Source organism: Canis lupus, chromosome 4, assembly GCF_011100685.1.
Source record: "Canis lupus familiaris isolate Mischka breed German Shepherd chromosome 4, alternate assembly UU_Cfam_GSD_1.0, whole genome shotgun sequence".
Lineage (NCBI taxonomy): Eukaryota > Metazoa > Chordata > Mammalia > Carnivora > Canidae > Canis > Canis lupus.
This window is the reverse complement of record NC_049225.1, coordinates 70,574,679-70,597,991: the sequence shown is the minus strand read 5'-3', so window position 1 is coordinate 70,597,991 and position 23,313 is coordinate 70,574,679. Positions and strand designations below refer to the sequence as shown.

General features: G+C 42.3%; 1 protein-coding gene across 1 annotated transcript in view; it reads right to left on the bottom strand.

Moving 5' to 3' along the window:
- C9 (complement C9) overlaps positions 1 to 20,702 on the bottom strand; it is a 59,811-nt gene extending 39,109 nt beyond the window's left edge. The window contains exons 1-4 of the mRNA XM_038535265.1: positions 20,525 to 20,702; positions 7,117 to 7,222; positions 6,575 to 6,722; positions 6,015 to 6,162 (exon numbers count right to left, since the gene is read on the bottom strand). Of these exons, the coding sequence (XP_038391193.1) occupies positions 6,015 to 6,162; positions 6,575 to 6,722; positions 7,117 to 7,222; positions 20,525 to 20,601 (479 nt within the window). The 5' untranslated portion in view covers positions 20,602 to 20,702. The remainder of the gene's footprint in view (positions 1 to 6,014; positions 6,163 to 6,574; positions 6,723 to 7,116; positions 7,223 to 20,524) is intronic.
- Positions 20,703 to 23,313: the final 2,611 nt, after the last annotated feature.

Genomic DNA, 23,313 nt, shown 5'->3' with positions numbered 1-23,313 from the left:
CTTATGCCTTATAGTAGGTTGAAATTTCAGCTTCACTTCTTTACCCGTCCCCACCCGTCCCTGCATCTACAGCAAATGAGTAATACTTTTTTCCCTTTTTTCCTTCCATATGACTAATGTTTTGATACACAGACACAGAACACTGGAAACAAATTTTCTGTGTTTGTTTCTGAAACAAGCCCTCGATTTTCTTTGTTCTACAGTGAACTTGTCCTTCACAAATCTGCATCAACAGAGACGCTATACCTCTTCCCTTTCAGCGGACAATGACATTAACCTCTGTTTATAATGATGATTAACTCTTAGGTGACTATTTTATCTATGAAGTGTGTAGTGTTCGTAGTAAATAGTAATATTAAGAGAGTTCATACACAGTCTTTGCTCTCATGAAATTTATATTCAGATTAGGGAGTTGAACACATAACCACCAATTTCAAAAAACAGTCCAAGGACAAATACACATGTTTCATTTAAGTAGCCCAGGTAAGTACTGCGCAGGTTCCCAAAGGGTCATACATAGAGTTTAGAAGATGCAGGATTTGATTTGGGCTCTGAAGGATGGGGACGGAAGGGCGGGAGGAATGGTGTGCCCGGAAGCCTGGAGGTGGAAATGTGTATGGCGTGATTTCGGGTAGTAGTTTTCAGATTTTCTGCTTGTCTATTCTATAAAAAATTATAATAAATTCTGCCTGCCTGCACAATTTTAATTTGACCTCTAAGATTTTTCATCTTAAGTTTAAGATGTTGCAAAGGATATAATTTCTCAGTGTGCTATAAATATTTACATCTTAAAGTACAATTATTTTGCCTCTTTTTAAAATAAATCCAATGAAATATAAATGCCATAGTGATGGTGGGTATCAAATCACTGCAATGTTTATATTTCTTTAGCAACTAGACATTTTCTGGCATTCCTTTTGATTCTTGTTTTTAAAAAGACACTTTATTTTTTAGAGCAGTTTTAGGTTTCACTGCCAAAAGAGTAAAAGATACAGAGGTTTCCTATATGTCTCTCTTTTCATTCTTGAATTCATGTTTCTATTCCACTTCCACCACAGAATTTTAACTTAATGTAATGTTATTTTAGCTTGGAGGTTTTAAGGTATCACTTTTTTACGCATTTGTGTACTAAAAAGGTATTAATTGAAATTTAAAAGAAATAAATATAGTTTAACAATAGGGTCTAAGTAATTAAAAGCTCTTCTGGATTGAGTTATCATTATTAGTAGTAGTATATATAAGTGTATTAAAATTTCTAAAATAGTTAACAAACATAATTACAAAATTTTTTGGAAAGGTGTCTCAATGAAATGAATGGGTGGTCTTTTTAAATTAATTGATTAGTTCTTGCCTTCAGAAATGAATATTACTTATTGCTAAAAAAAAGATGTTTCAGTATCAATTGTATTCTGATTTTCTATTTTTTATAGCTGCAAATGCTGGAAACTTTACTCACATAAGTGGAAAAGAATAGAAGGAATTTTGTCATGGCAATGTCACTTGATTCTTTGATTTTCTGAGTTTTATGCCAAGAAAAGATCACAGACTAGTCTTTCATTAAAAACTATTTTTAGGGGCGCCTGGGTGGCTCAGTCGGTCTGCCTTCAGCTCAGGTTATGATCCTTGAGTCCTGGGAGGGGAGCCCTGCATCTGGCTCCCTGCTCAGTGGGGAGCCTACTCCTCCTTCTCCCTCTGTCCTCCCCTGGCTTGTTCTCTCTTTTGCTGACTCTCTCAAACAAAGAGAATCTTTTAAAAAATTAAAAAGTATATCTTTATAGCCCATTATCTCACAATCGACTACATTATCTTTCAAAATGAATTGGAGACCAGTTGACTCAAGATCTTGGAGTCCAACTGAGCACCAATATTTGGAAATGTTTCTTGGTTCTTTTGCCACACAGTAAAATTGAGATAGGTGATGGGGGGTACTCTTCTTTTAGAAGGTGAAAGGCTATTGTGAAAGGGGAGATGAGAGGGGGAGAATAGGCTTCACAACTTGAATGCCACTGAGTTGTTAAGCTTCTCAAGTTTATGAAAAATATGTATGTATGGAATCGAAGATTTACTGTTGGTTCCATAGATTGGTTAAGCAGCTAGTAGTTAAAGAAACTATTATCTTAAAACTTATCTGCCTCCCCCTTAGAAAGTCTTTTTGCACCCCACAGTATGCATACCCCCCTTTGAAGGTTTTCCTTTACAGAACAACAAATTGACCAGTTGGCTGGATCCATCTGGAAAGTTACAATGAAGCGGATCCACACTCTAAAGCACAACTAAGGAAGAAATGTTTCAAAACTTTTGACTTTGTTCCACTACTACAGAGACAGCCAGTCTAGTCTAGAATGAGCCAATTTTTTTCGGCCAAGAAACATGAAAACTTCTCATCGATGGAATGTCATCGCCTGGGAAATAAAAAAAGCATGTATATTTGGCAGCACCTAGAGATGCCTGTTTATATGCCAGCATCTAGAACCACAGGCAATTCTAACCTACCAAGTGAACAGAAAAGAAAGCTCCCTCCACAGAAGTGGTACTATGCTTCGATCACATAAAAAAGTAATGCATTATGTACTGAACATCATTTACAGCTGGTTTGGATTTATATTTTTTCAATGAATGAAAGATGGGTTGGGGATTTCCCGAAACACTTCTGGAGAATCTCAAATGCTTACAAGGCAAGAGGCGGAAATATTTGTGATACAAGGGAATTCTCCTGGGATTAAGAATTTAAGTGGGAGTCCTTCAAATGAAAAAAAAAAAAAACAGGTATAAATTAATGACTGGACATTTGTGACTTTTGTGTAAAAGAATCTGATTGTATATGACCTCTGATAAGACTTGTTGAGATTTTCCAGATTGGATTGTGTAGAAGCAGTTTATAAGCCTGTTGCCATGACTAGGGTGTTTATTCCTATTATTTCTAGTCAATATATCCTATATATTAGGATATATATATATTCTTAGAAGAATAATTGTGATACATGGTAACTAAATATGCAATGTTAATGAGATCGAAGAATATCACCAATATAATAAAGCATGTCACTTTGAGAACTCTTCTTAAATATTAATTAACTGATTTCTACTCTTAATTCAAACATTTGGATGATCAATAAGGAGTTTCATTTTCTAAGGTTAGTTTTGCTTTGAAGTTTTGATTTATGGGCTTTGTAGTGATGAGAGAAAGTGATGTGGGGTGGTGATGAGCATATGGGGAGAAGCCAAGGTAAGGTGTGGTGAAAAAATATATAGTTTTATGAAAGTGAGAGAAACTTGGGCTTAGTTTCACCAGAAACTAAAGAGTTCCACTAGAGGGGCACCCAGGTGGCTCAGTGGTTGAGCATCTACCTTTGGCCCAGGTCATGATCCCGGGGTCCTGGGACCAAGTCCCACATCAGGCTCCCCACAGGGATCCTGTATCTCCCTCTGCCTATGTCTCTGCCTCTCTCCTGTGTCTCTCATGAATAAATAAAATCTTTAAAAAAGTAATTTAAAAAAGTTCCATTAGAATCTAAAGAGACTAAACTGGTCTTACTTGCTTCACTCAGGTGGTTTTTTTTTTTCCTGTAAAATGAATATAATACCTCCCCTGACAACCTCACAGGATTATTATGAAAAATCTACAGAGAAAAAAAGGTAGAAAATAAAGTTCAAAGTACTATGCAAATGAAAGCTGTTGGAGAATAATAGGCTTTATGAAGACTAAATGTTATAGGTTATTGTTCATGGTAACAAGGTATTTAATAAAAAGCTTGGTGGATTTATTCTATAAGGAACTACCTTATTTTTCACTTCTGCAGCCAACCTTCCCCAGAACTGAGGCCCCATCCTCTTGCTTGGTCCTGAAGACTCAGCCCTGTGACATTCCCTGTCACCAGTCCTTACTGTGGCAAAGCTTGCTGTATTTAGCCAGCTTTCTGGGATGCCTCACTATGAAACTTCTTAGCAAATGCTATATAATAAATTTTTCTTTTCTCTGAACAAAGAAAACCAATAGATTATGATTGTTTTTCAGCTAACTGGGCTAAAATTTCTGTAGCCTTTTATAAGATAAGGTATACATTTGCATTGAGAGAAAATAAATAACATACACAATTCTCTGCTTCAAGCCCATCTGTTTAGATTAAGGAGAAAACTGTTTCTTGGACCCCAAATAAAGCAAAATAAAGTAACACTGGACTTTCACCACAGACTCATAGTCTCTCCTTGAGGAAAGCGGCAGGAAGAGTCAGAACTCATTGGAGTATGCAGTGATCTGGTTATAAGGTTTCCAACAGCCCCCATACCATTTACTGACAATTATTAAAAGAACCTCCTATGTTTGGAGACAAAGAGTGTACATTGGATCCAAGATTCCTACCTTTTGGCCAAGGGCCAAAGACACTTGGTTAGTGGGCAATACGTGAACGCTGCTGGGAGAAGATTTTATAAAGTGAATAAAGGGTGTATGAAATGTGATGTTTCATGTGGTGCCTGACTCTTGGTATCCTGGAACTTTTTCCCTCGTTGAGATTCAACAAGTGCAAGTTGTATCTGGCTTAGAGAGAGAAGACATCTCTGTTTAGAGCCAAACCTGGTCCAGAGGCCTTACCTTAAGAACTGCCCCCTACCCTGGTATAGGGTTTCTCAGCCTGAGGGCCACTGACACTGTGCATCTGGCCGCCCTGGGCACTGCAGGATGTTTGGTACCATCCAGGGCCTCTACCTACTGGATATCAGCAACGCTCCCTCACTTCTTGAGTTCTCCATCCCTACCCCACAGCTGTGACCACCAGAATAGGTTGCAGACTTTGCTAAATGTCCTCTGGGGAGAAAATCACTCCTGGGTGAGAACCAGTACCTTAATCCCTCTATCAGCCTTGCTGATACCTCCATCTTCTTTCCTCTCCTTATCCCTATTCTCAGGACTTGAGTCCTGAACGTGCATGTATTTCTAGTGACCCAGTTTCACCTGATGCCAACTGACAGTATTTTAGAAACACTTATTTTCATTAATTAATTGATTGATTTACCTATTTATCAGCTCCCAGTATTTATTGAGTGCCTGTGATGAACTGGGTCTTATCAACCACCTAATCTGAGTGCCCGTGATGATCCAGGCACTCAGATTAGGTGGTTGATAAGACATATTCCACTACAGGCAGTGAAACAGAGCCATCTGCCATCTCTGTCAATATACCACTGGGTGTAGGAAAAAATACATCTCTGTTGAGTACAACTTGCCAACCAATCTACCCAAAGTACCTTTCCTGCAAACAGCTCAGAACAACAAATGGAAACTATGCCATAGGCATCCCTGGAATGTTCTCTGACTATATGGAGCAGAATGGAATAGCACCTCAGGGCCATGTCATTTTCCTAATTCCTAGAGCATAGATCTCTGGGTAATCTTTATTCTGTAAAACTCTGAGTTCTAAACTGTCCATGACTTCTCATCTAAGCATAGCTGGCCAGAGCCCCTGTGTTCTGCAATGAACATAGAATGAATGAAAATGAACGAAACCTCTCTTTGTAATAAGAGCCAGAGTCTCCACACCATCACCATCTGGCATCAGAACTTCTTCTCTGCCTTTTCCTCTTGGGTCAACTCTAGAAGACTGTACCTTCCTCAGACCTTATAACCAGGTACAGATCCAGGACAAGTCCCCCGTGAAAGACAGCCTTACTTACAATTCAGATATTTGAATTGCAAGACCTACCACTGGCAAGTGTTCAAGTGTCAACACGTCACTTCAGCATTGCTGCGGCCTTCCAGAGGCTCATAACTGACCTGTGTCATCTCCTGCTGGACTCGGAGAAAATCACCTCCCATCCTGATTCTACAGACCCCCTAAGTGAGGCCAGGCGGTTGTGCAAATTGTCTTGAAATGCTGATTCGGCACTTATCTTCTTTGAAGCTCAGGCACGCTTGGGGCCGAATGCGGGCCCTCGGCCTCTCTCCCACCGGGGAGGGACGAGGGACGGAGGTCACCCTTGCCCGTTCTCACCCAGAAGCCTTCAAGCCAGATACAGACCCGTAGCCCGCCATCCGCGCCAGTTCCGATTCTTCCACCACTTTCTCACGGCAGGGGAGACGGGGATCACTTTCACAGTCGTCCTCATCTGAGAAGTCCCCGCAGTCATTGTCACCGTTACAGAGGAGCCGCTTCTTTATGCATCTGCCTGCGATCAAACCCGAGAGAGCCGCGCTGTGTCCCAGGCCCGGGCTTCCTCCGTCCCCCCGAGGTCAGCAAGGGCACAGCAAGGGCACTGCAGGGCGGGAGGGGACGGAGCACACTTGCGCTCGGGATTCTCCTTAGGGTGCACCGGGCAGCCCTCTCAGCGCCCCCCGTGGCCCTTGGCAACAGGACCCCAGAGGCTCCTGACTCTGGGAAAGGAACAAGGGGTGGTGGGCGGCGGGGTGGGGGTGACTGGGTGATGGGCACTGAGGGGGGCACTTGATGGGACACCAGGTGGCATGCTATATGTTGGCAAATCGAACTCCAATCAGAAATATACAAAAAAAAAAAAATAGGCTTCTTTCTTTTCGCCCCTGAGAGCGCCCCGGAGCCCGGGGGGGGGGGGGGGGGGTTACCTGTGCGGCACCTGAAGTCACCGCCGCCGCAGTCCTCCTCCCCGGCCGCGCAGGGCTCCGCGGGCTCGCACTGCCGTCTGTCTCCCACCGCGTCTACGCACTTCTGCCCGTTAAATTGTCCGAAGACCTCGATGCTCCTTGAGCGAAACTGCACAAAACCCGCTGGAAATATTAGGATTTCTGTCGCCCCAAAGGGACAATGATCTAGGACGGCGGCCGCAGCACTGTAGGCCGCTAGAGACCCAGAGGCGGCGATGGTTTCACGGTGGGAGGGGCCCTAAGTGCAGTCACCCGGGTTAGAGTCGCCTGCCCGCGGGGGGGGGGGGGGTGCTCAGGGCACGCATCTGGCATTGAGTGCCCCGTGCAGGTGTCCAGGCAGCGGGAGCCTCACCAGCCAGGGGCGGATCTTTCCTTCTCAGTGTGGAACGCAGCTGGGCAGGGATGGGGATGGGTGGTCCCTGCCTCAGAGTCCTTTTCCTGCAGGTGCCTGCAACACAGTCTCCATTGGGGGTGATGAGTGGGGAATGACAATGAACACTTACCATTTGCTTGAGGCAAGGGTCACATTCCGACCACTGGCTCCAGGAGCTCATTCTGCAGTCTACGGGGAATGGCGTGTCATTCTCTCGTGTTGTCCCTGGGACAGAACTAAGATAGCAGGACGTGTCAGCTGCATGGTGTGGCAGGTGTCTGTGTCCGATTTATTGCCTGATTTATTGACTCCTTTTCCGCCTTCCAAATCAAAGGACCCATCCTTTTACTCTAGCTCTCATTTGACATTTGAGCATATGCTGCTTTGTATTTTCAACTGGTCTTGTGGGATTCTTGTACCGCTTTGTGATGTGACCTTCAGCCTACCCATAGTTCCAATACTGGTGATGAGGAAAACTGGCAAGTCATGCTGCTACCTGCTTTACGTGGATTGGTCTTTTATTTCCAACTGCCTTATGAACTCAGTGAAGCTAGAGACCTTGCTTTGCTTTGTGTCCCTCAGAGTCTGAAAAAGCCTCCAGTTGCCTGGTTCTCTTGCAAATTTAAGCCAGCAGGCCCAGCCGCTCCCCTAGCAAGTACCTGGGAAGCCAAGCGTTCCCACCCCTGCGCTGTGCATGTCCTAAACCGGAAGCCTTGCCACTTCACGCTCTGCTTCAGGACTTACCCTTTACTGCTCTGAATTTAACACCTAGATTTTGGCCCTTACGGCCTTCCCTCCCACCTCCAGACCCCAAAGCTCAGCTGTGCTTTTCCTGGCTTTGCACTTTTCTTTCTTTCTCGGTTCACCATTTGCATCTCTTCTGCTTGCAACACCTCCTTGGATTATTATCTTGTTCAATGAAAGAAAAAAAAAAAGAACAAAACATAAAGCAAAAGCCATTGACCAAGAATCCCATAAGTGCCCTGCTCTACTTCCCTGAACTGGCACCTGTCGTTTCTGGAGTGCGGCCTCCTATTCCAGAGGGCTGGCTCAGTAAAGCCAATCCCTCCATGAAGACTAGATCCTAGCCCTTCTCTGAGACCTTGACCAATTGAATACGTTCTCCAGTAAAACTCTTCCTCGCTACCAGTTTCTTTCCATTTGTTGTATATTGTGTTCAAGTCTTTGATATTAAGAAGAAACAAGCAAATGAATGATTAAACAAAACACTCTTTCTGAACTCTACATTTCCTTCTGGTTGCTTCCATTTGTCCCGTGTCCTTCACCATGTCATTACTTAAAGGAATTGTTATCAATTTATTTATGTTTCTGTTTCATCAAAAAAAAAAAAAAGTTTCATCTCCTCCTTTAACCCTCCATGCCCCTTTAGGTACCTCTAAAATTCTCCCATCCTTCCAGCCAACTTTCTTGGAAGAGTGGTTTGTACCCTATGTCTCTCTCTTTCTTTTAAAAAATATTTTATTTATTTATTCATGAAAGACACAGAGAGAGAGAGGCAGAGACATAGGCAGAGGGAGAGGCAGGCTCCACGCAGGGAGCCCGATGTGGGACTCGATCCCGCGTCTCCAGGATCACGCCCTGGGCCGAAGGCAGATGCTCAACCGCTGAGCCACCCAGGGGTCCCTGTACCCTGTCTCTTGTTGCTTACTCCCAACCACTGCTCAGCCCTCCTGCCCAAGGACACTGCTCTTGCCAAATTCAGTGTCAACTGCCATGTGGCTCATTTGATCCTTTCAGTGCTTATTTTATTGACTTCCTCCCACTGGCCAATGCACCTGGCCATTCTTGCTGTTTAAAACACTCTCTTCCCTTGGACTGAATGACGCTAAACTCCTACCATTTCTTCTTTCTCTTTCAGTTGTCCTACTCACCCACGTAGGCTTCTCTTCCTTAGAAAGTCTCTGGAATGTTGTTTTTCCTCAAGGCCCTGTCCTTGAATCTGTCTTTTCCTTTTTCTGTCTACATGTTCCCAGGGCTTTGGTTTCTATGCAGTCCAGACATCTCCCCTGAATTTTAAGCTCTTGAATATAACTCCCAACTGGACATCTGCACTTGGATTTTGTTTCGGTTCATTGAACTCGATGTATTCCCAAAACAAATTCATTATTCTTCCTCTTCTCTCAAAGCTGCTACCTCCCCCTGTAGTTGTTTTCTGGGTGAACAGCACTTTCATTTATGTGGTTGGCCTGGCCCGAGGTGTGGGTGCTCCCTGTCTTATCCTGTGTCCCTCACACTCATCACCTGTAACTAATCAACCATTAAAATCTGTTGTTTAGTTTCCTAATTGACTCTCAAATCCATCCTTCCTTCATCTTTGCCAGACACTTCTCTGCTCTACACTAACATTACATATCTCCTGGATGACAATAGTTTCTTGCTAATCCAACTTCCATAAATCATGCAGAGGATCTTTCAAAAAGGCAGATTTGATTGTACCATTGCCTCCTGAAAACGTGTCTGTAAGCTTCCTATCATTCTTATGATAAAGTCCAAATTTTCTTATATGGTGCAGCAGGCGGAATAGCGATGCCCCAAGATGTTCCCATTCTAATCCCTAGAATCTGGGAATATTTTACCCTACATGACAGGAAGGAATTTGCAGATGTGACTAAGAGAAGATTATTCTGTATAATCTGGGTGGATTCATTCCAAACATATGAACTCCTAAAAGCAGAAAAGCAGTTCAGGGAGATATGAAGACACAAGACGAGGTAGGAGAAATTCAAAGCACGAAAAGGGACCCCACTGCCTATTGTTGGCTGGGAAGATGGATGGAAGCCATGAACCAAGGAATGCGGGCAGCCTCTACAAGCTGGGAGAACCAAGACAATGGATTCTCCCCTAGAGCCTCTGGAAAAGAATACAGCCCTGCCGGTACTTTGATTTTGGTCCAGTGAGACCCACTTCAGCCTTCTGACTTGTAGAACTGCAAGATAATAAATATGTGTTGTTTTAAGCCACTGATTTGTGGTAATTTGTCACACCTGAAATGAGAAACTAAACATGGTCTAGTGACCTCTAGATGGCCTATCTCCTTCCTAATTCTTCAACTCTACTTTCTCCATCAAAGCTTTAGTCACACCAAATTTGAAACTCCCAAGATAATCTGCTTTTTCTCATGTCTTCAGGCCTTTCAACCCTCTATTTCCAATTTACTACTGTGCTCTCATCTCTGGCATCATGGATCTCATCTTGGGCATAATGGATTCCCCACAAGGAGCATTCCCTAAACTCCTTGCATAATTTATTTTTCTCTGTGCATATTCTTCCAGGATCTTGTTCTTTCTTGAGTCATAAGCACCTTTGCAGGGATATATTTCATTTAATTAATTCACTTACTCAGGCATCGATTCATTTATTCATTCGTCAAATATCTATTAATGGTCTCTATTTGCTAGGCATACGGGATATAATGGTGTGCAAAACAACAAAACAAAATAAAGCCAAAACCATGATGCCCAAACTGGAGCTTACGTTTTAAACAGCAATATCAGTGAATTAGAAAAATTTTAACTGTTCAGCTTGCAGATCAACTTCTTGGAATATAGTAGGTGCTCAGTAAATGTTTTCTGAACATGAATGAATAACTAAGTGCAAGAAGGGGCAGGACGTTCTTGATCATGTTTTCTTGAGCAGATCTAGGTCTATATTTCTCTACGTAACAATCTCCTGGTGATCTGCCCTCATGGTATTTGTGCAAGACCTGTCTGTCAGTAAGGCAGATTTTAAGACTGGACACATCATTTCTGTAAACCTGACTCTTGCCTAAACCAACCAGAAAGTCAGGGAACCTGATAAGCTTCTATCTTTTAAAAGTGCAGGTTAAATATGCATTAAACACGCTGCCAGAACTCTTTGGTGAACCTGCTTTCCTGGAAGCCCGAGTATTAGTGTGTATCTGAAACTGCATGGCTGAGAAATTCTCTGCTAGAACGTTCCCATAAAGCTAAGATCTCCTCTGGAACTGATAGGCCTCATCAAGAGGCAATGGCAGATGCACACTTATGATCTATAGCAGTAAGTCTCAATACATTGCATATCATAATCCTCAGATATTAAAAATAGAAATTGTAGAATTGTCATCCTCACTCCAAAAACAATTAAATCAGGCTTTCTGAGATGGGCTCCAGGCAGCAAATGTTTTTAAAAAGTACCCTCGGTGATTCTCATGTTCATGCACTGTTGAGAAACACTGTTTGGCAACATTTGGAGGGTATTCATGAAATCCAAAAGGGCACAATTCAAGTAGGTTGGGGGTGTATATCAATATAACCCAAACTTGAAGCTACCACTAACCTGAAAATGTCACTGAGCTGGTTTATCATTAATTTCAGGAATTACTCTAGGCCCTATTTATTAGTGTCTCTATGGATCTTTTCAATATCTTTGTTTCTCCAGTATTAGTCCTGTTGCCTTCAACTAGATTATCTGCTCCTGTCTGTTTTTTGTACTTATCACTTATTTAGATGATCAGGTTAGTATTTTGCTTTACTGTCTCCAAAGAGATTATTCCCTTGGTTCTAGAAACTATACCCTATAGACCAGGGACTTTTATCTTTCCCACCTGCCACTGAGAGGAGCTCTGAAGAATAACTAGTTCAGAGGTACAGTAGAGACTGAAGGATCATGTATGGAAGGTAAAATCCACTGTAAACACTGTAAACACTCCAGAGTGAGAGTCCTCTGCTGTGCGAGCCTAGAACCCAGCCAGTGATGGAGGCTGATGAGAAAAGCTGTTCATCTGTCCCACACCCAGGGCCCAGGATCCTGCTCCAAAGATACTGACATTGGCTGTAGACTATTCTCTAGCATTCTTCACATAAGCAATAGCACCACATTAATTATCTACACCCTGATTCCCTTCCTTCTCAGCTTCTGACTTAAGGACTTCTTTTCTTTTTTATAGATTTGACTCCCCTTCTGGACTTAGTACAGAGCTCTCCCTCTGATCTTTTATTGTCCTCCTAGACCATGATTTAGATTCATCCCTTGAAAGACCCCATCCCCTGAACGACCCTATAAGAAGGTCCTCTGATCACACTGTTGCCCCAAAGAGCCAGACTAACAATCCTCTGGATATCAGGCGCAGTGTATTTGTTGGTTTACTAGTTCTGTCATACCACAGACTATGAGGCTGAGACAACAGAAATCAATTTTCTCATAGTCCTGAAGTCTAGAAGTCTGAGATCAAGGTGTCTGGCTTGTTGGTTTCTTGCAAGGCTTCTCTCCTTGGCTTGTAGATGGCTGTCTTCTCCCTGTGTCTTTAGATGATCTTTCTTCTCTACAGCTGTGTTCAGATTTACTCTTCTTTTTTTTTTTAAGATTTTATTTATTTATTCATGAGAGACACAGAGAGAGAGAGGCAGAGACAGAAGCAGAGGGAGAAGCAGGCCCCATGCAGGAAGCCTGATGCGGGACTCGATCCCAGGACTCCAGGATCACGCCCTGAGCCAAAGGCAGATGCTCAACTGCTGAGGCACCCAGGCGCCCCCAAATTTATTCTTCTTATAAGTCGTATTGGATCAGAGTCCACCATAATGACTTCATCTTAACTAATTACCTCTTTAGACACCCTACCTCTAAAAACAGTTATATTCTGAAGTATTGGGTGTTAGGACTTCAACATATAAATTGGAGGGGGACACAATTCAGCCCACAACATTCAATAATTTTTTTAATTAAGCCATTTCTTCTATTTGTCTACTAGTTTTACTAGACAATTTTCAAATCTCATTAATCTTTTATTCTACCACTGAGAGGTAAATTTTGTAGGTGCTATTAGTTCTCTTTTACAGATGAGAAACTAAATCCAGAATTACACTACTTATCCAAAGTTGGACAGTTAGTGGCAAAACTGGATTCAGAATCTACGTCTATTTCTAGTTCACCACAATTTTGCCTTTTCCCCTATGCTGCCTCCCCTTCCCATCACCAGTAAAATCCTCTTTGAAATGATCTAAAAGGTCTCAGCTTGGTCAATACTTTTTGGATATAATAGTCTCATGACTTTTAGACATTTTGAAATACAATAAGTTAACAAAATTTTTTTCTTTCTTTTTTTTCTTTCTTTCTTTCTTTCTTTCTTTCTTTCTTTCTTTCTTTCTTTCTTCTTTCTTTCTTTCTTTCTTCTTTCTCTTTCTTTTCTTTCTTCTTTCCTTAATAGAGCAGTTTCAGGTAAAGCACATCAGTAGGACAACTTGGTTCTTGCCTGGATCTATTTTAAGTTTAAACCTAAATGATGTCAAATTAGGCAAAAATAAACTGAAAAGTGTATGAACATCCAGCTGTTTTCCCTTCATTGCACCAGATACCTGGATACTTGGAGGCAAAATAAGCTTGACTCTGGGGAATTATTAGGAGGAAATAGTATATTATGCAAAAACGGATGTGTTACTGAAATGAATGCACTACATAAATATTAAGAAAGAAGATGAGTGGTCTTGGATAGCTCCTTCTGAGCCCATCACTCCCTCCTGAGCTCCTCTGACTCACTAGACAGATAATGTTTTGTAGCTGAAAGACTGTGTATGTACAATGCTTACCACCTGCCTTTCACCCTGCTGAGTTATTAAGCTGAGTGGAGAAGTGTTTGTAAAGTACTTTCTGGATTCTTAGATGATGTGTTTATCAAGTAAAACATATCTCTAAGTGTTTCAATCTCAGCTTGAAAGTCACTTCCCAGATCAAAGTAATGTATATCAACACAACAGGCGATCTAACTCTGAGCCAGAAATGCATTAAATGAAGGGCCATTGATGTACACCTGGGCCCATCTCCTGGCCATGAAAAGTTTCCAGCTTTAGTAAAAGGAAACCTCAGGAGCAGCTCACACTCCAGGACACAATGTGGCAGGCCCAGGCAATAAAACACCTGCTGTAGGAAGGAATCTTTTTGTCAATAAATAAGACAACGTGTTTCCTTTGAGTGAAGAAATATAAGCTAATTAGGACTGCATTCTTAACCCACAGATCTGCCAGTTTGCTTAGTTCATGCAATTCATCAAGATGAAAAGATAATATAACAGCAGTGTCCAACACTATTTTTTTCAGGACCTTTCTTGATTTCCCAAGTCTTATTTAAGAGCTTCTTTCATGTGCTCCCAATGAGCCAACACCAGTGACCTTTATGGAGGGCCTGCTCTGTGTCAGTAATGGTTCTGGGGGCTACAAAACAATGACCTTACCATCATGGAGATTACATTCCAGTGGGTGAGATACAATAAAAGAGCATCCAGCAAATATGACATTAGCAGTTAAAGACAAAAGAACTGTGAGGAAAAATAAAGCAGGGTGAGAGAATAGAGAATGCTAGGGCTGGGGTAGAGGACGGAGTTTTCTTATGTGGGGTAGTCAAAGCATCCTCTCAGACGAGGTGTGATGATATAAAAGTGGGTTCACAATTTTTTTTTTGTCATTCTTCCTATCAAAGATAGAGTCTATGTGCCCTCCTCTTGAAGCTGACAGTGTCTTTCTTAATCCCTCGATGAGCAGAACACAGTGGAAGTGAGCCTTCATGACTTTAAGGCTAGGTTAGGGATGGCCAGGCAAGTTCTGCTGGCTTATCTAAAGACATTTGCTCTGTTAGCCTTTTCCCATTATGTATAAAACTGACTACCCCGAGTCTACCACATGGAGGATAGAGGGAAAGAAAGAGAAAGAGAAAGATAAAGAGATAGAGTCTCAAGGAGAAATGACTGTTCCAGCCCCTTGCTTTTTCAGTCTTCCCAGCTCAAATGACAGACACATGAGTGAAGGAGCCATCATAATAATCCCAGGCCCTGCCATCATCTGACTACATCCATGTGAGAGACCTATGGAAACCATTTCACTGAGCCCACTCAACCCTTGGACTCATGAGCCAATAAAATAATTGGTATTGTTTTAAGCTACTGTTTTGGAACAGTTTGTTACACAGCAAAAAATGACCAGAACAGAAGGTGATACTTGGTTAGATACTTGGATGAATTCAGAGAGAAGCTATGTGAGTGTCTGGAAAAGAAATGTTCTATGCTAGGGGAAAAAAAGTGCAAAGGCCCTGAGAGAATATGTTGGAGGCACAGAAGTATGGTGACAGAGCAGAGTAAACAAAAAGGAGAATGGAAGATGTGCCTGGAGAAAGAGATTAGGTGCAGCTCCTGCCTTGTAGGCTGTGATGAGGAGTTTGGGTTTGCTTGTGAGCTTGATGGAAATTCTCAGAGGAGTATGAGAACAAGGGTACCACCCAGAGTTATGTTTTTAAAAGATTTAAAAATGTCTCTGGTTACTAGATGGAAAGCTGACTAGTGGGGTGTGAGCAAGGTTGGATACAGGCCAGAAATGACAGTGATTTGGACTAGAATAGTCACAGTAAGGATACCAGGCAGTGGGTAGATCTGGGATATATTTTAAAGATAATACCAACAAATGTGCTGTTAGATTGTCTGTGGGGAGGATGCAAATAGAGGAGTCAAGTGTGATTCCCAGGTTATCACCTGGGTAATTTAATGAGCAGTGGTGCAGGTTGGGTGAGGTCAGTAGAGAAATCAGTGGGTATGTTTTGGACGTGTTAAGTTTGAGATGCCTGTTAGATTTTTCAAGAGCTGCTGACTTAAGTAATTAGACATTGCACTCAGGGAAGTGAGGTGCACTATAGATACAAATACGAGAGTTGTCAGAGTGTAAGTGCTATGCCACTCCATGAGACTGGGTGTGGGTGTGTATGTCTGGAGTAAGGCTGAGGTTGAGCCAACATTTAAAAGAAATGTTACAACAAGTCTATAGACTGATGGGAATGATTCGGTACAAAGGGAGATAATGATGATGCAGGAGAGAGGGGGCAGTTTCAGGAGCAAAGTCCTTGCAGAGGCTAGAACAGATGAAGCCAGTGCACAGTGGAATGGTGAGGCTCACAGGAGCCTGTCTCCCCTAGTATCATGGGCTTCACTCAGAGACCTTGGCTGAGCTTCAATCGCTGTGTATTTGTTTCTATTCCTGAGCAGACTGTAAGCCCAGTGAAGGCAAGACCCTTGCAACTTGTTTTACACTGCAGTTCCTGATGCCATGTCTGGCCTGTGTTACAAACTTAATAGATATTTGCTGTACTACCTGGATGAATAGACAAATGACCATCCTTGTTTAATAGTAGTTGACAAATCTGTTAACTTATATTGAATATGAATATTAAAATCGTAGGTGTACACAACCAAAAGAGGGAAAACTGGCATTTTGGATGTCATCAATTTAATAGTTAAGCCTCGTTTTTCCATTAACAGATGTTTGGGTATTTTTCCAGATTGTTGAGATAAATTTAACTCAAATAAATTGAATGATAATTGCTAACATTTGGGAGTGCTTAGTTTATGTCAGGAATTCTTCGAAGCCTCTATTATGATCTCACTTAATTTTTACATGAGCCCTATGAGATATCTATTACTAGTATTACCATCCTTTAAAGACGATGAACTGAGTGAGCCACAGAGAAGGTGACTAATTTTCCTCAGTTTACACAGCAGAGGGCACCTGGTGGCCAGATTGGGATTCAAACCCAGGCGGTTTTTCTCCAAGGCCTACCTACCTAGCCTCTCTCAGGACTTCTAACTCCCTGTTTAGTGCTCTTTCTTAACTGTATGAAAAATGAAGACTAAGATAAGTATGAAAATCATAACTACACCAAGAACATACCACCGATGCTGTAAAAAGATGAATGTCAGATTAGGGAAGGTGTTTGTAATTCTTACCAGAACCGAAGGACTGGTTTATAAAGTGGTCATAGAAATGCATAAGAGAAAGACAAGAAGCTCAATGGCAAAAAGAGTAAAGAACGTAGACAGTCACAAGGAAAAACATACACATGGCTTTTAAACAGATGAAAAGATATGCAACTTTATTGTGGGAATCATTTCGTAATGTATAAAAACATTGGATCATCATGATGTACACCTGAAACTAATAGGATATTACATATCAGTTATATTGCAATTAAAAAATAAAAAAGAGAGAGGGAGATTAAAACTATTTGAAGAAACATTTTTTTTTTTTACACCAAAAAGAGAGACTGACAAATATCAAAAAAGTTGGCTAAGAGTTGTTGCTGAGGCTGTGGTAAGTAAACACTCTCATACTCTGCTGGGGAAAGTGCAAAGTAATAACAAACCTCCCGGGGCCATGGGGCCATTTAAGCAAAGTCACAAAGGTGATTTCCTTTTGACCCCTTTACATCACTTCTGGGAATGAGTCCTCAGGTGTAACTATCCACTTGTAAGATGACATACAGATAAAAATATCCATTGCAATATTATTTATAGTACAAAAGATTGGAGACAACTTAAGTGTTCATCAATTAAAGATGGATTATCTAAGACTGCATATCCACACAATGAGAAATTAATCAGTTGTGAGGAGAATTAGGAAGGTCCTTCTAACTGATACAGCAAAGTTTCCAGGATATATTATAAATTATATGGGAAATATATTATAAATTATAAAGGAAAAAGCAAAGTACAAGATAGTGTGTAAAAGGAAGTGGAAAAATTAGATTACATATGTGTCCATGCTTTAATCTACACTAAGACATTCTGGAAGGATACACAGAAAGTTAATGAAGGTGGCTGCCTATGAGAAGAGGGTAGGGCAGGAGAAGGTAGTATTCTAAGACTTTAAACATAAGAAGATAAATATGATGAAAAGTTATAGGTAGGGAAATCAACTTCTCAATTTGTTATATTTTTTGATCTTTGAACCATGTATATATGTTATTATTTATAAATTAAAAAATAATATAGTGATAGCAGTACCCATGGCACTCAAAGCTGGCCCGTCACTGTGCTAAGGACACTGCATGAATTATCAAGAATTTCACATTTTTATTCCCACTTTGCAAGTGAGGAACAGATTTAGAGAAACTGAGGACACTGCCTCGGGTCACATGGCTCATAAACGGTGGACCCTGGAATCAAACTCAGGCCACCCACTGCCAGGACCTGTGTTATGAGTATGACTCTACTAGCACATTGGTTGTAACATTTCTGTTCTCCTTAGAGAAACATAAGGGATGATGCCCCATTCGTGGCCTATTCTCATGAGTACTCTTATGTTTGCAAACAAATGATTATTGATACATCCCCAACAATTCATGGGTAGCAATAGCTCACTGTCGCTGTGGCTTCAGGTGAAGGCATCTGCAGCCATGTGATATCTCCTGAAGGCAGCTGTAACTCTATCCCTTGTTTTCCTCAACCAGAAAGCATATCAGAGTAATAGCAAGTGATTATTAAAAACCACATTTCACATATACTGAGTTCTGTGCCAGGCACAGATGTTGGAAGTACAATGTATGAATGATAATTTAACTGTCATAGAAACCCTTATTAGATAGGTGCTGTTATTGTCACTGTTATGGGGTGAATTGTGCCCTGCCCCCTCCACCAAAGTTGAAGTTATAACCCCTGCACCTCAGAATGTGATCTTATTAGGAAAAAAGGGCCTTTACAGAGGAAATCAAGTTAAAGGGGATTCATTAGGGTGAGCCCGAATCCACTGTGATTGGTGTCCTCCTAAGAAGAGAAAATTTAGAACCGACAGAAATGCACAGAGGAAAGATGGGTGAAGATGGAATGATGTAGCTGGGAGCCGAGGAGGCCAAGGATGCCGATCACCAGCAGAAAGTAGGAAGGATCCCACCCAGAGCCTCAGAGGGAGCACCGCCCTGTGGGCACCTTGATTTCAGGCTTCTGGCCTCCAGAATAGTGAGGCAATAGATTTGTTGTCTGAAGCAGCCCAGAGTGTGGCACCAGGAAATGAATACAACTACCAGCCTACAGATGAGGTACTCAAGGTACAAGAAGGTTGAGTAACCCACCCAAATTTACATGGTTGGTTGGTAATGGTGCCTGGAGCTGAGTTTGGGAAGCCTGGCTCCAGAGGAGGGCCCCATTCTGATCACATCTGTATTTTAAAAAATCATTTGCCAACTCCAGTTGTCTGGTTGAAATGATGTGTCTCCCTTCCTGAGGGGTATGCACACTCGGTTTTGACCTCCACCCTCTATCAAAGGGCAGAGCACGGCCTGTTGGAGCCGGGGAACCCTAACAGGCTCCTAGGGGCCTGGAGGTGAGAGTGCTGGAAGCCAAGTCCAGCTCGGCGGTGCAGCTGCTCAGAGCTGGGGGGCCGGCCAGGGGCTTCGAGGTCCTCCCTGGAACAGCCGAGCATGGCCGGGACCCAGGGGCACAGACTTCAAAGTGGCTGCAGCCTTCCCCACGGCCTCTCATTTTTGATCAGCGGGAGTCTCAATCCAGGAATGTGGGTTGCTTACAGTGTTTTGTTAACTTAAGAAAGGGCCAGAAGGCTAAAGCAACTTGTAGTAAATTGCCTTCCCAGATCCCCTTTGTACCCGATGCCCGGAAAATGTTTTCTGGGTGCAACAGTGCTTTTTAGCGGACGTGGGCAGAAGAAGTGATGGCAAGAGGGAAGGCCTGGTGCAGCATGCAGCCGGACCCGTGCTGGCCCGGGGGGGCGGGGGGGGCCCTCCGTGGGTGATGCAGCCCTGTGAGCAAACCAGGGGCCCAGGGGAGCCCAGGAGCCACGGCAGCTCCCCCACTGCGGCCCAGGGGCCGGCGGAGATGTGCTTGGCGACAGACGTCAGATTCCAGAACAGAATCTGGTTGAACCAAGAGTCAAATGATCAAAGTGGAAGTGGATGCAGGTTGCGGTTGTGTCTGGGCAGAGGGAGAGCGTTTGGCCAGATACGGTGCCCCAGCTCTACCGACAAAACCCGAAATACTTCGATACTGTCCCCAAACCGGATCATTCTGGATCGGATGGCACAGGTCTATGTGTTCTCCAGCAACTCTGGGCACAGCATAGATGTTCGGTAACATCCTATTAATCTGCTTGATTTATTTCCTGGCCCGACCTGGCAGGAGCTTCGTGTTCCCAATGAAGATCAGAGCAAAAGGAGAGAAAGTCTTTGCTGGAAGCAAGACCGACGGGCCCACAGGATGGTGATTCTTCTTGAAAGGAAGAACTACGACCCTAAGCCTGAGGTCAAAATGTATGCCTCTGGACACAGCTTGGGGTGTCAAGGAGGAGAAGCAAAATGCTTAGCCTTTGCCTGACCTGAGGGCAGAAAGGTGATGCGGCCACCCGTTAGGAGTGCTAGACATTGGGGCAGAACGAGGGAGAGATGAATTTTCTTTCCTTTAAACTTTTCAGGGGTGAGACACTGATAAAGTCCGGTTTAGCAATCATACCCTGGTGAAAACCAGCTTCATCTCTTAATTCCGAGTACCTAAAGACTATCTTGGCCTTATTAACATTTGAATGCCTTGTTTAAAAGAAATTGCTGGAAAGGGCAGCAGGTTTCCTTAGACAACTCTGGAAGACACACTCCTATACTTTTCCTCACCCTTTTTCAAAGTTTAAACTTTGGGGCTGTCTTAATGTGGGTTGAAGTTTCTTATACCTGCTTTCCTGCTAAGAAGGAGACCTTGAAATATCAAAGCCAGCAGTGAGATTCCAGAGACAAATGGAAAAGCGACTCACCTAGGAGTGGGCCCGGCGGTCAGGACGCTTATTTCGAAAATGCATAGTGCAAAGGCAAACCTCTGGCCCGCAGACATCTGCTCTGGCTAGGCGGTGCCGAGTGGAATGGCCAGACAGGTCCTGCCAGGTGTTGATCTGCAAAGGGCCAGAGAACTGGGAGATGATTACTGCTTGTTTTTGGTCGGGATTTTGGTCAAATGGGGTTTCCTGGGAGCCAAAGTCCAGTCAAAGGAGAGTCGTTTCATAATTCTTGGCCTACTGTTTTCTTATACTGACCAGCATATTGGGACAAGGAACCCATGGGTGCTGAGTTGACTGAGGTTAGCAGGAGGCTTGAAAACAAAAAACAAAAACAAAAACAAAAACAAAACAAAAGGCCAGTGTTTCTCCTCCAGGGAGACGCCAGGAGGAAGAATGAGAGAATGTATAATTTAGGGGAAAAATGGGCCTGTGGATGGTTCTCAGAGAGGCATAAATTAGTAAAAGAAATTAGTCAAAGAAGAGCCCTGGTTGGAACAGGTGGCAGGGACAGATGTGGCGATCTGAGAGCGAACGGTGTGGGTTATTGCCACATGGGTGTAGCAAAGTGCAAAATGCAGTTATAAAGCTGCCTTTCTTTATAGATGCAGTGGATCATTCTGAATCTAGGTAAACTCCCTAAGGCATGCATCCCGCAGGAGGGAATGTTCTAGGTAAACTCCCTAAGGCATGCATCCCGCAGGAGGGAATGTTCTAGGTAAACTCCCTAAGGCATGCATCCCGCAGGAGGGAATGTTCTCCTTCTCTCAGGAATATACCTGTCGGCAAGATCGATCCTGGGATGGAGCAATTTGCTTCAATCCATCATAAGGGACTCCCTCCCCTTCCTATTTTCACTTTCCCTGGGACTCGTGGAAAGGGTGAGGTGTCTCCAAAGTGCCAGAGGGTATGGATGCCACAGCTGCTCTTAAAACACAGGTCTAGGATAGAATGACCTGGCACCCGTGAAAAACCACTGATGCCTGGCCACCCCCCACCTATTCCTATTTAATTGGTCTGGGATGGGACCTTGTATCAGTATTTTTTTTTAAAGCTTGCTAGGTCATTCAAATGCGTGCCAGGGCCGGGATTTAGAATGACGAGCTTCAGAAGCAATATTTCATTAAATTTCTGAAAAAAATATTTGCTGGCACAGGACTTATTAATTATAATCAATACTTATTAATTACAAATAGAATTTTCCAACATGAGGACATATGCAGACTGGTAAACAGAGGGTGGGGCCGGGGGGTAACAGCTAGTTTTTCCAGCATTGCCCTACCTTTCCGCTAATGGTGCCACTTAGAGTAAAAGTTATTTATTCTCCATAGGCTTTCTTGTTGTGTATGTGGAGACTTTGAGATCTCTAATGGGGCTGATTTCAGCCGTTCCTGAGCTTGCTGTCAACCTGCAGACGGTGCAGAATTGCCGAGTAATGTGGTGATTCAAATGTGTGCAGCAACACTGGTCCCCAAGCCGATGATGAAGATCTATGCCCAGGGACACTTTTTGGGAGTCTTAGCTAACTAATGACAAGCGGAGACCGGCAAGATAAGGTGATGTTTTATGCTAATTAGACTTAATGCTCATTGGTTAGACTTTGTGATTCTTGATAATTAGATGTGAATGGAGATTGAAAATCACTTCTGTCCTTGGAGACTGACTCACCGCCTCAGAGGGTGGAAGAGGGGAGAAGGGGAATTTCTTAGCTGGCTGCTTGAATGCTGTAGAAGTTCGGTAGAAGTTCTGTTTCTTTTATCCCCATGGTTCAGGCTAAACATAATGTAGCAAAGGAATGGGAGCAAAATAATATAACAATATATCAATTATATATTATATGTTAGTGATATATAATATATGGTATATGTTACATTTTTGTAGTGCTTTTAACTCTTTTTTGACCTTAACACTTAATCTGACATTTTTAAAAATGAGGTTTATACTTCTGTGTGTATCTAGGGGAAGTGAAGCATGTTGGACTAGAGAAATGAAAACAATAACATTTTTATTTAATACGTAATGGCTTTCTTTTTTTAAGATTTTATTTATTTATCTGAGACAGACAGTGTGCGTGAGCATGGGGAGGGGCAGAGGGAGAGGGACCACAGACTCCCCACTGAGCAGGGAGCCTGATGCAGGGCTCAGTCCCAGGGCTTTATCCCAGGATCCCTTTGATTATGACCTGAGCTGAAGGTAGATGCTTAACTGACTGAGCCAAGAGATGTCCCAATACACAATGGTTTTCAAAGAAAAGAAAGGAGAAATGTTTGTCAAACTTCTATGTGTCAAGGTAATATACATGTGTATGTATAGATATATTTATATATATAAATAATACATATTTATATAATTTTTATATATAATAACATATTTTATTATATATGAATAATATATTATAAATATATTTTTATTTATATATAAATAAATATATATTTTAATATATATAAATAATATAATTTATGTAATTATATAAAATAGCTAACACACACACACATATATATATATATACACACACACATACATGTATAAAATCTCATTTAATCCTCAAAATAATCCATTTTACAGTTGAGGAAACGAAAGTGCACAGAGATCACATCATTTGTCCAACATCACGCAGCGTCTGCAGTCAGTGAGAAACTGGCATTCCAACTTGGTGTGCCTGACTCCTCATCTCAGTCTCTTCCCACCACACATCAGTTGTGTTATGTTGTTATGTTAAACAACTTGAAACTGTAAAATTTCTCACTAAACCCTCTCAACTCTATAAATAG